Raw genomic sequence first — 13,377 nt, forward strand, 5'->3', positions numbered from 1 at the left:
CCAGTGAGGTAAGAACTCTTCCTAAACCATGGCTTTAATTAGAGAGACAAATGTGTTTTGGTGGCCCAGGGCTTGTAAAATGTGCTACCTCTAGTGCACATAAACCCTTGATTTTATCCCCTCTCTACCTACAGACATCCTGCTCACCTAACTCTAAGGAAAGTTCTGAAAGTGCCAGAAATAGATGCACAGATATCTTTTGAAATCCTCTCATCTGGTCCATGCTGAAACACTGTTCTGTCCCCTTATGATGGGACACATTATTGTACTGAGCATAGTATACTGGAATTTTGCTTGTTTGTTCACTGTCCAGCTTTTGTGTTAATAGATGGCATCATGATCCAAAGGCAAACACAAAAAGAGGAAAGAGAAATTAATAGTGAAACAGATACACACGGAAAATTAAAGAGAAATTAAGAGAAGAACAGAAACACATGTCCACTGAAAGTTAACTCTGGGTAAACCTAAGGACAGTTTTTTTTTTTTTAAATTCTCTAACAAGGACTATATACTTATTTGTCTAAGCCTAAAATTTTCCTCAACATATTGTTATAAGTTTTGAAATGTACCTACATTTAAGAGGTCTTTGTAGAAGATTCTTTTCACTTCACCTCACAGTATCTTACCACTTCTCAGTTTTTACACACACATATTCCTTCTTGAATGATGCTTAATTAACTATTGATGGGTCCTGGCATTCTAGGGCTTCCCAAGCGACAGCTCAGTATTCTTTACTAATCGTTTAATGAAAACACTTACATGAATAATGAATCTGGCATTTCCCTAGATACACATGCAACTTTTGTAATAGTAATAAAGTCAGGCATATGCACAGCAGGAACAAAGTATCGTGGCTTCCAAACGTTTTCACAAAGCAGATCAGAGAAGTTACGTTGAAAATGAAGCTCCAATTCCTGAGGCTGCTGTTAAAAGTTTCATATTAAAATATACTATTATATTATCAGCACATAATACTAGAAGCATAAAAAGTGATTATATTTGAGAAGCTAGTACCATTATTTTCTCTATCAGCTCCAAATGGAATAAGCATAACTTAGATTTTAGTAATCACACTGCCAAACCCTAACATCTGAAATAAAAGAAACACGAATATCCATAACATATGTAGACACAAATTATGTATATATTATATGGCACAGAAAAACAAGTGTGATTAAAATGTCTGTGAAATTTATGATTCATCTCAGAATTGAACCTTTTCAACAGTCTGTCTAATTTTACAGGTGAGAAAATGGAATCCCTGACCTTAAGATTTTGCTCCCACAAAACTACAATTGCCGTGCTGATCACCACACAGAGAAACTAGGTTACTACAACCAGTTATTTAAACAATGGGAGAAGAAAGTGTTTTTATACATGTTCAAGTGGAAGAATATGATTGTTAACAGACATTACAGGGCACTCATAGAAAAAGACCTGTTCTGTGAGTTAGAAGTTCTAAACCTTGTCTTATCACCACTTATAATATGACTTTGGACCAGTCACTGAACTTCTCTGATCCTCAATGTCTTCATTAATGATATCAGCATAATGACATTTGCAATATTTATATTTCCTAGTTGGCACTATACTATACACTATTACTATTATTGTTAACAATCATTTTACCCTCCCTTGAAGCTTTTATCTGTCAAAATTTTTCAATTCAATTTTCACGCCATGTAACCATATCACACCCTCATAGTTGTCCTGTAAGGTAAGCAGTCTTTCTTATTACAGATGAAGAAACATCTCAGAGTGGCCAACTTGCCAGATGTCACATGGCTACTAAGAGCTTGAACATAAATTTGAATCCAAATCTAACTGCAAATTTCATTAGATTCACAGTATACTGTTTTCTCAAATATATCATATATATTTGTGTGTATATGCATACATATATAATGTAAATATATACCACCTAGTGCCTATATATTATTATTATATTATTAGGTATATATTATTTTATACCACACACAAATACCCACATGTAGGCTCTAAATTCTAAAATGTTTCACTAATTTTTTTTTTTTTAATTTCAAGACCTAATTCATGAAATAGAGTAGCTATTTAGTCAATACTTGGGAAAAAAGAACTAATACATGGGAGGTAACCAAGATTATTTTAAGTAAAGTGTTAATGAACTTTTGTGTCAGCAGTAATAGTGGCTTAATTTAGATCCTCCTCTTCTTTAAGACTATGTTATTAAAAATTATGCTAGAGACAAAATACACATGGACTAGTCATGGGTGCAATTCTAGACACAGAACTGACAATGATGAAAAAGCAGCTATATTCAATAAATGAGGGCTAAAATCTAACCCTGTGTTGCAGTTAAAGGAGCAAGAAAGAGCCCTTCAAAAATTACATATGATTTGAGTTTTTCAAAGAGGTAACATATTATCTTCAAAATTTTAAATTTCAAAAAATCTATCCTATATTTTTTCCTACCAACCCAAGATAATAATGCTTGTCGGGTTTTATTTCTCTTGACTGTTCTATATGAAAATGATAAAGATGATAATTAGATAGTGACATTCAAAAAGAATGAAAAATATTGTATATTTCTTTTCAGAGTTGGGAAGGTGTGAGAAGTATTAAAAAAGAAGTCTCATTTCTATTCAAACGCAAATATTTAACTACGTCAAACACTCTATGATTCCCCTGATCTCCTCCCAAAGAACATAGGGTGGATGGAAAGCTGCTGACACAGGTACCCAGTCAGAGCTAGAATGACAGGTCTGGGGAAGGAGATGCTGCTGTTTCCATTATCCATTGAACACCTTGGCAATTCTCATTTCATCCTGAGAATGTGATACTTACTCTTGTACTGCTCTGGCTATGGAAAGGGCCGTAGATCCAGTTTCATTAACGCTATCTAAGGTCACATTTGGCAGGTCATCATCATCACTGTCACTTTTACTTTGTCTGGGAGATAGGCCTCGGGGGTCCATTTGTGCTGGGAAAAAAAGGCATATATAATGAATTAAAATTAGTGTGCAGAAAGTTAACCTTGTCCTGGACCAACATCAAGCATGGAATGTCTCTTCTGTGTATATCACACACATGGCATCCTCTAGAAATCCCAGGAATTAGTGAAAGCAACGTATTTTTATGGACTGAGCACTCACTGACTCTTTTCCCTTGTTCATCTGATTTATAAAACCGCCATCAGCTTTCGGTAGTTTCAGGGGATGATTACAGAATAGAACATATAAAATCCACGATATTACCAACTTCTGAGTGGTCAGAAGATGATTAGGTAGCTTGTGAGTTACTGTTCTACCTTCTGGCTTCTTCTTGCTTCTGCTGCCAGAGTTATGGCCATTTCGTTGCATACTAACACTGCCTGGAAGGTGGCGAGCAGGAGGGAGAGGATTTGTTTGCTTATAGCTCTCATCAGAAGCTTAGAGAAGAACAAGGTTTACAAGAGAAATATCAAGGTGTAGGTATTTTTCTTATCACAGTGAATCCTTGTCTCATAGTTCACTGTTGCTCTAAGTGGAGATCTGAGAGCAGGAAAATAACAGAACTAGCAACCTGTCATTTCAACTGTATTTACATGTGTTAGCCAGTGCCCCTCATCATTATTCTGATCTCATTTTCCAAAACAGCGTTTCTAGATAGGATTCTCCTTCACTGCATGCTTGCTGAGGCAAGAAATAGCCCAATGTTCTGACCCTTGTTGATAGGGACCACCAGATCCTTTCAAATGAGACGGTTACCATCAACCTTTAATATATTACTGTATATTTTTCAAAACTGGTTTCACTTCTACCTCCTCTTTACGAACAGCTTTAGCAACCACCAACTAGGAAGTCCATCAGCCCTCACTTCAAGCACCAAAGAAGCACACCTTCTAAATTGAAAGCACTGTGCTAGCTACATAATTGTATTGCTAAAATGTATGATTTCAATGCTCAGCCAGCTTCAACAAGAATCCTGCTCTTCAAACATGCCTACATAAGACTTCTAAACCCACTACTAGTTGCAAGGAAAAGCAAAATGAACTTAAAATCATGGTTACAATGACATTTGGGTACATTTACAGTTTCATTTTTTTCTTCTTTTGTTTTTGTTACTGTGCATCATACATCAGGTAGAGTCGCAGGGAAATGCTGATTTTTCCCATTTTCTTAACCCACAAAAGATAATTTCTTACGATTTTACCTGACTATATGACTAGAAAAACTATAGAGAGTTTTGACAGATTTCGAACTAAACTTGGTTATGAAGGTGCTAATATCTGTTGAAATCTAAGGTGGAGTATACTTGACATACATTCTGCAAGTATAAACATACCAAAATATACTTTGAATAATGGAAGAGTTTAGTAAATGTTGGCTATATTAAAGAGAAAATAAAACTAATCTAAAGTATTAGTCCTTTGCTGAGGACTTAACTGCCCCCCAAGTGACATCTGACAATGTCTAGAGACACAGTGATTCATCCAACTTGAAGGAAGGGAGATGCTACTGGTACCCAGTAGGCAGATGCAAAGGATACTGTTAGATCTAAGACAGTATGCAGGACAGCCATGGCCCCAAGACAAAGAGCCAGTCTAAAATATCAACAGCACCAGGCTGAGAAACTTTGATCTAGATATTTAAGAGTTTGGACAGAAAGGTATCACATCTGATAAATTTCAAATGCATAACTATGTCCTAGTTTCAAAGTCTCTAGCAAAGAAATCAAATAATACATAGGATTATCCATCTTTTCTGGGTCTAGCCTCAAATAAAACAATTCACTGTCATGTGACTCATCACTGGTCACTTCCACCAATACAGCCCTCACTTTCTCGAACACCAGAAATTATGCAATGATGCACATTAAGTTCTTGAATGCTGTCTTTATACCACATGGTAAGACAAAGACTGTTTCTTTTCCATTTGATCTCTAGAGAAGAGTCCCTAGCAGAGGGGCTTGGAGAAACTCTTTGTAGAGGAGAGTAACCAATTTCACAACCTCATAATAACACACAGCTACTTAGGCATTTGGTCATTCCAAAGGCACTGAAGGCATTAGATCATTTAAGATTTATTTTGGCTCCAGGCAATAGAAACTGGCTCAGGCTGCTTTATATTAAATGAATGTGCATGCACGCTAAGTCCCTTCAGTCGTGTCCAATTCTTTGAGAACCTATGAACTGCAGCCCACCAGGCTCCTCTGTCCATGGGGTTTTTCCCAGGCAAGAATACTAGAGTGAGTTGCCATGCCCTTCTCCATGGGAATCTTTCTGACCCAGGGATTGAAGCTTCGTCTCTTAAGTCTCCCACATTGGCAGGTGGATACTTTACCACTGTGCCACCTGGGAAGCCCCACTCAGCAGCTCACAGAAAGGAAGGTAAAGATGACCAGCCAGCACTCAAGTAGCCCAAGACACAGGGATGATACAGACAGATCAACCAGAAATTCACAGATAAGTCTCCTGTTGTGCAATCCCACTACAAAATGATTCCTTTAACACTCGCTCATACTGCTAAATTTAGTCAAGAAATTTAGTATCAGACTCATTGTGTGGTCTTACATATACCTGTAAACATCAATAATTTAACATTTAAAGTTCTTGAAACACCATGCACTAAGACTCCTTTGCCAAGATATCAAATGAACAAATAGCCAAAGAAAAGAGGATATTTTTGGTGGTCCCATTTTCATCAAGACAAATAGAGATCCCTTGGGAAGTCATATCACTCAAGGAAGAGACAGGCACTTAACCAGCAACCAATTTGGCTCGGAAAGTTAGTCTCACGGCGTGACAGATTCCAAATAACTGGTGTGAGAGTTGATCATCTAAATTATGCTATGTTTATATCTTAATGAAAGCTTAAAATATGTTAAATATAATGCCTTTTCTGATGTACTTTTCAGGACCATTATAATTGAGGATCTCTTTCCAATATTTTCAATAAATATTATGAAATACATCTGCTGCCATCATGCTGGGAAACTCTTCTTACCCATACCTTCAGCCAAGTTGAGGAAGTAATTAGAAAAGCTTCTTAAAATCTGCATTGCTGATTAGGTCAGATGATTAGCTAATCTACATAGTTGCATAATTCCACTCTATTTTTATTAAATGTGGGGTAGGGGTATCTACCCTCCCTAACCTCCAATAGTCTTTGAGTTTCTCAGCTCATTTAGGGAACACTAATTCTTTGAGGTGCCCACGGGAGAGACAATGGAAAATTTACCAGGGCATTAGAACCCAAAACACCTCTCTCTCTAAGATAGCACCAACTGAAAGCATTGAAAAGAATGCTACAAGCATCCGAAAAGAATCTACATTTCAGATTTTGTTCCTCTTAAATGAAAAAGGGATCAGACAGCAGTAGGTGGCCTAACTCATTGCTGGACAAAGTGTCATCCCTGAGAGAGAGGTACTGGGAACATGGTGTGAAATTTACTCCATGTCATGAAATCCTGGGAAGATAACTGCAGAAATCCAACACCTGAACTTCAACCTATTTACTCTTTCAACCTATTTAGTCCTTCAAACACCCACCTAGGATCACTGTCGCCATGAAGATCACTTCAATGAATCTTGTCTCCTTGAATTCATGCCCTTGTGTGACTGCTTCCCCCAGCAACTGTGGACTTGGCTAGATGACCTGAAGTCATTCTAGATTGAGTGGACACATTCCAGCCACTAGATGACCGCATTCACAGGAGTGACTAGCATGAAAACTGCCCAGCTAAACCCATTTCAAATGTTCGCCTTACAGAACTGTGAGTAAATAAAAGAGTGCTATCCAGTCTTGGACTGGAGAATTTCATGGACTGTATAGCCCATGGGGTTGCAAAGAGTTGGACACAACTGAGCGACTTTCACTTTCACATGCCAGTCTACTAAATTGGGGGCTGACTTGTCACAGCACGCCAGGCCTCCCTGTCCTTCACCATCTCCCGGAGTTTGCTCAAACTCACGTCTATCGAGTCAATATCATCCAACCATCTCATCCCCTATCACCCCCTTCTCCTCCTGCCTTCAATCTTTCCCAGCATCAATCTTTCCCAATGAGTCAGGTCTTCACATGAGGTGGCCAAAGTATTGGAGCTTCAGCATCAGTCCTTCCAATTAATATTCAGGGTTGATTTCCTTTAGGATTGACTGGTTTGATGTCCCTGCAGTCCAAGGGACTCTCAAGAGTCTTCTCCAACACCACAGTTGTGAAGTATCAATTCTCTGGCTCTCAGCCTTGTTTATGGTCCAACTCCCACATCCATACATGACTACTGGAAATACCACAGCTTTTACTATATGGACCTTTGGATATGGCTGCATGTAGTCAATTAAAACTTAGGACTTTATTACATGTGGGGCTATGGAGCACACTCTTCATAGTACATTTGTACAACTGATATGCTGACATCATTTGGCTTCAGAATGTCAGTTGCTCAAATAAAGGCTTGATTTTTCTAGCATATCAAGATAGATGATGAGAGAAAAATTCATAAGTAAATAAAGCTTGACTCAGAGGTCAGTGAACTCCAGGATCAGATCTGGCTCTTCTGGGTCTCTAACTGATGATTCCACAATGCTCTGTTGTCTTACTCTTTAAATTTTTGTTACTGCTAATGAGACTACTTCTCTACATGGAGCAAGTTTCATTGTCTATACAATCCCAGTGAAGATTTAAAAATCCCATCAATTATGTAAATCCTGTGATGTGGATACTGTGCTGATATACATGCAATTTATTCATTTTCCCCAAATTCCTATCTGCACATCTAACAGAATAATGGCTTCTTCCCCCATTATATTAAATAATAACTTCACAATGTTATTATAATTCCCTAGTGCAAGGTCCTCTTCTAAGTGATAGCACCATTGGAACTCTCTGCAGCTTTCAAGATTATTGGTTCTATCTTTTCATTTTTCACTCCAGCCTCTTAATTAATATTGACTGAGGGATTTTGGGAGAAAGCAGTACCTGTGGCTGGTGATTTTTCTTCTGGCCAGCCAAAAATTAATTCTTTTATTTCACTAACACTTTGAGGGCTATTACATTCAATGGTTACACCTGATACACCTGTAAAGTCTTCTAATTTTCTTGACATGTTACCTTCAGTCCACTCTTCTGCAGAAGTGAAAGAAGCATTCTCCAGCACTGCACCGTGAGTTTCATTTCACTTTCTGTATCAGAATCAAACACTAAGGTTTTCTGTCTCTTTGCTGGTCTAATATTCACACTGTCTGAATCAGAACGATATTATCAAGAACTATCATGTTCTGAGACACTAGCACACATGTTGCCTGGACAATAACAGAAATTACTCTACATAAAATTCACCAAAAAATTCTTCATTCAAAATTTTGTGATGCATCATTTCTGAAAATTTGATGTTTATTATACAAGGTTGGGATAAGAACATAACGGAGCAAAATGTGAATGATAATGACAATCATAAGCTGTATAATGAACCCTTGATCAATTTTAAGCTCTAGTGATATGCCCTACCAGAAGCTTTAACAACTCTCCACAGTGATTGTTAACTGTATCACTCTTTAAAAATATATTAATATGTCCCTGGTCAATAATGTGCTAAATCTCTCTCCATCCCTTGACTTCAGGGGTAGGCACACTAAGGCTTGTGGGTCTTGCCACCTGATTTTATCAAGTTTTATTCCACCATGCTCATGATTTTATCTCTGGCTGTTTTAGGGCTACAATGACAGACTTGAGTAGTTGTCACGGAAACCATATGGCTTGCCATAAAATACCATCTGGCCTTTTGGAGAAAGCATTTGCTGACTCTGCTGTAGACTGTTTAATTCTTTTGAGTCTCTCTCCCTCTTACTTTCTTCAACTCTTCTCTCTGCATATACCTAAATTTTAGATATCCCTTCAAATCTCATTATCCACCCTCTCATTTCTGTCCATCTTTATTTCTCAGTAATTCCACAATTTCTACAGTTTCAGTTACTGTCTCAGTGGAGATGGACACTAAACTTGTGTTCTCAGCTCTAAAAGAGCTAAAGATTTAGCTCCTCTGCCTTCAATCCCATTTTATTCATATTTCTAGCATTCTACTCCACCTCAATGTCCAAAAGTAATTTCAAAGTCCAGTCCTATTCTTCTTTCAAGCCTCAGTGGGGACCCATCATTCTCCTGGTCACCAGGCTGAGAGTTCTCATCATTTCATGGGTGTGCCCTTCATTCAACCAGATACTAATTGCATTCACCCCACAGTTCTTTGGAGGTCCCTTTCTTTCTTTAATAAACTCAATAAGCGTCCTCAAAGTACTGCTACATATTACATTTGTCTTCTATGGTATTTCTTTAGTAATTAAGTGAATGAAGGATGTCTGGAGAAATACAGATTTCTCAATCAGTACTTATTTGAAAGCACTGAATTTTTCCCACCACCTCAACAAAAAAGGTTCAGCAGCCCCCACTAATCATGCTACAATTTCATTTTTCATTTGGCACTCTTATGTGTCCTATCTCTGAAGTCCCTTAATCCAGTTATTAATACATACGGTTATTCCCGTCTATGCACAATTTAGTCAAAAAAATTCTACACCCTTCCTAAAGAATAATACTTTCCTTTATGAACTTTTGGTTCATTTTCTAACAAAATGTAAACTTTCCTTTTTAAAAAAAATGCTCTTATTTTTGTACTTATGTATTTTTATGGCATTCTTGCACTTTCCATTTTGAATTATACTTAAGCCTACACTTATTTTCCAGTAGTCATGTATGGATGTCAGAGTTGGACTATAAAGGAAGCTGAGCACCAAAGAACTGATGCTCTTGAACTGTGGTGTTGGAGATGACTCTTGAGAATCCCTTGGACTGCAAGGAGATCAAACCATTCAATTCTAAAGGAAATCAGTCCTGAATATTCCTTGGAAGGACTGATGCTGAAGCTGAAACTCCAATACTTTGGCCACCTGATGCGAATAACTGACTCACTGGAAAAGACCCTGATGCTGGGAAAGATTGAAGGCAGGAGGAGAAGGGGACGACAGAGGATGAGATGGTTGGATGGCATCACTGACTCAATGGACATGAGTTTGAGAAAGCTCCGGGAGTTGGTGATGGACAGGGAAGCCTGGTGTGCCAAAGTCCACGGGGTCACAAAGAGTCGGACACAACTGAGTGACTGAACTGAACTGATACTTATTTTACATCCCTTTTTATTCTGTCTACTCCTTGAGAAATCATATTGACTATATACCCTTGTACACAGTAAAAGTAATATTTACTGAGGAAGATGATGGTAATAAGTGCAGATCTCTGCTTGCAATGATCACAGTGGTTTCCAGTTGGCAAAAGATTCAATGATAAAAGTCTCTATTTCACATTTTATTTTAAAAGTTACATTCTGGGTTATATTCTAATATGAACATTCATGGGGCAAAAGTCACGATCATTAAATTTCTATTACTCTATATAATATTAGTTAATTATATATATTTTGAGGTTTGTATAAGGCCATAGAATAACATGGAAGGAAAATGTTCTTAATTTTCTGGTTACTTTTTAAGCTAAATTACATTTAATAGGATTTTCTTTTCTTTCAGTAAAATATTTTAAATACAACAACATACATGTCACTTCTACAATATGAGTTTCTGCTTGGAAACTGCAGAGGAGGAATTCACTCATTTAAAATACCATTTAAAATAAATGTTTGTTGAGATTATCACAATGTTAACCAGGGTTTCACCTTTCTAAAGAATCATGACTAAAACTACTTTCCTTGTTTATAAAAAGAAAAAGAATAGAGATTTACAATTGTCTTGTGCTCACAGGACATATGCCTCAGAGAACACAAGGCTTTTGTGATTAAAGAATTCATAAAATTTTCTATTAGTAACTGGGATTTTACACTGAGCCTCCATTAACGTTATGTAACTCTCCAGAGTTGGCCAAGACTTCTGAACTCCAGGAGTCTTCTGAGATTTCACAGACCACTGTTTTCCTCTACATTTCCTCTACATTTCCATTTTGTCAATTCATTACAACTGCTCAAAACCCAGCTCCAATTGATTTATTCAAAATTGAATCTACTTTAGGAAGAGATGATTTAAAACATTTAATAATAAAGTGAATTGGTGGTGGGCACATATGGTGAATAATGAGATCATCAAACTCATTTGCATCTGGAAGGCACAAAGAAGATGACTTTAGACACTAATCCATGGCATTTTAATTCACTTTTCTTATTTCACTTAGTTGGTCTTTCTGCTCTGTGTTTTCTGGTTTGCCAACTGGGTAGAATTGCATCTTGCAAGAAACAGATAAGAGACCTGCTATAATGATTTTAAATACCACTGAATCATGATCCTCAACTTAATATAAAGTGTTCAGATCTAATAAACACTTCAGAAATGGAAGAAAATCTACTTTGAACTTAATAGTTCTGTTTTTATGTCAACGAAGTTCTGCATAGTTGACATGGAAATGACTTACATTTACAAAGAAAGCAGTTATTTTTTGCTAGTTTCAAAGTAAGAAGATTAAAGAAGTTGGCACATGGGACTTCCCTGGCGGTCCAGTGGTTAAGGCTGTGTGTTTCCACTGCAGGGGGCACAATTTCAATCTCTGGTTGAAGAACTAAGATCCCACACGCTTCATGGCATGGCCCAAAAGTAAAAACAACAAAGAAAAAAAAAAAAAAAAAACTTGGCACATGAGAGTACCATAGCATGTTTATCATCAAAGTCGCTGTTGACCTCATGTGTATGTGTGTCCTCATGGACTGTTTAGGCATGAAACGCACAAATGTTGGATATTATTTTCTTTGAATATAATAATATGGAAAAAGATTTTTAATTGGTAGAAACTTGTGACACTGATGTTTGGATGACTTCTAAAACTTATAATGCTCTAACACACGGGTCCCCAACCTCCTGGCCATGAAGTGGTACCAGGCCATACAGCAGGAGGTAGGTAGTGTGCAAGACAGCAAAGCTTCATCTGTATTTACAGCTGCTCCCCATCACTTGCATTATGCCTGAGCTCTGCCTCCTGCCAGATTAGTGGTAGTACAATAAATGTAACGCCCTGAATTATCCTGAGAACATTCCTTCTCTGTCCCCAGTCCATGGAAAAACTATCTTCCACGAAACTGGTCCCTGGTGCCAAAAAGACTGTGGGGACCGTTGCTCTGACAGAATGCATTCTGAACATCATCTACCCAGACTTCCTCAACCAAAGCTGCCACATCACCTCCTCAGCATTAAGCATCAGCTGGCCCTGAGGCCAAGCAGAGATCAGCGAGGCCCGGATGGCTCATTATAATCCATCCAAGTTCATATGCTAAAAATAGAGCTCTTCCTCCATGTCCACCCCATTCACACTATCAATTAAATAAGATGTCAAGGATCAAAGTGACTCTTCAGTATCCTCATTCATTTTTCTCCAAATCCTGAAAACCATTCCCTCCCACGGCCTCTCACATCCAATCATTAAAGACATAAACATGAAATACGAAGAGACATCACACTTACGACCCAACAGTTGCTCTCTCATACTCTTGCTTCCAAATTGAGTTACATTATTTACAGCTTTTCCCTGATGCTATTTTTATTTAAGAAATTCCACACACACACACACACACACACACACACAGACTGATCACTTATTTGATTCTCCCAAAAGATGAAAAAACTTACCATTTGCAGTACTTCTCTCAGATCATTAAAGAAAGTAAAATATCACAAAGGGAGTTGACTCTGCATTTTCCCCCTATTTTGTTTCCCTCTTCCATATTGTCCTAGTGTATATAAGTTTTAACACTTTCACTCGGTATGTATCAATGAGTGACCACCAATGTGGTTTTGCTCTTTAAAATGTGTATATATAAAATTTTACAGTTTATTTTTACTCAACATTACATTTGCTATTTATTTATATTCTTAATTTTTCTAAAGTCACTCTAGGTATCTCTTCTCCCAAATACAAGAAGGACGCAGCATGCTACAACTAGCCCAGGGGTCATTCCCACCTTCCCCAGCTTCTTTTTCATTACAGGACATCTTTTTTCTTTTGGTGTTAGTTCTAGAAGGTGTTGTAGGTCTTCATGTGCTCTGCATGCTCAGTCCCTTCACCCATATCTCACTCTTTGTGACCCTACAGACTGTAGCCAACTAGGCTCCTGTGTCCTTGGGATTTCCCAGGCAAGAATCCTGGAGTCTGTTTGCATTTCCCTCTCCAGGGAATCTTCACAACCCAAGAATTCAGCCCAAGTCTTCTGCATCTCCTGCATTGCAGGTGGATTCTTTACCATTGAGTCACCAGGGAAGCCCAGTTCTTTTTCACTGTAGCCCTGTAATCTGCTTCATGTTTTACTGTTAAGAGTTACAGCTTATCTCTTCATGCAGATATTTATATTTTTAAAAATCATTTCTAAGCTCAGCTT

The 13,377-nt window shown here is 37.7% G+C and overlaps 1 protein-coding gene across 11 annotated transcripts in view; it reads right to left on the minus strand.

Moving 5' to 3' along the window:
- KLF12 (KLF transcription factor 12) overlaps window positions 1-13,377 on the minus strand; it is a 534,567-nt gene that overhangs the window by 140,991 nt on the left and 380,199 nt on the right. For 10 of the 11 annotated variants that reach the window (XM_055542650.1, XM_055542645.1, XM_055542653.1 and 7 more), the window contains one exon: window positions 2,824-2,959. In XM_055542650.1, the coding sequence (XP_055398625.1) occupies window positions 2,824-2,959 (136 nt within the window). Of the gene's footprint in view, window positions 1-727; window positions 924-2,823; window positions 2,960-13,377 lie in introns of those variants that run through there. The other variant, XM_055542654.1, reaches the window with a different exon arrangement.

This window comes from Bubalus kerabau, chromosome 12, assembly GCF_029407905.1.
Source record: "Bubalus kerabau isolate K-KA32 ecotype Philippines breed swamp buffalo chromosome 12, PCC_UOA_SB_1v2, whole genome shotgun sequence".
In the NCBI taxonomy this organism is placed as follows: Eukaryota; Metazoa; Chordata; class Mammalia; order Artiodactyla; family Bovidae; genus Bubalus; species Bubalus kerabau.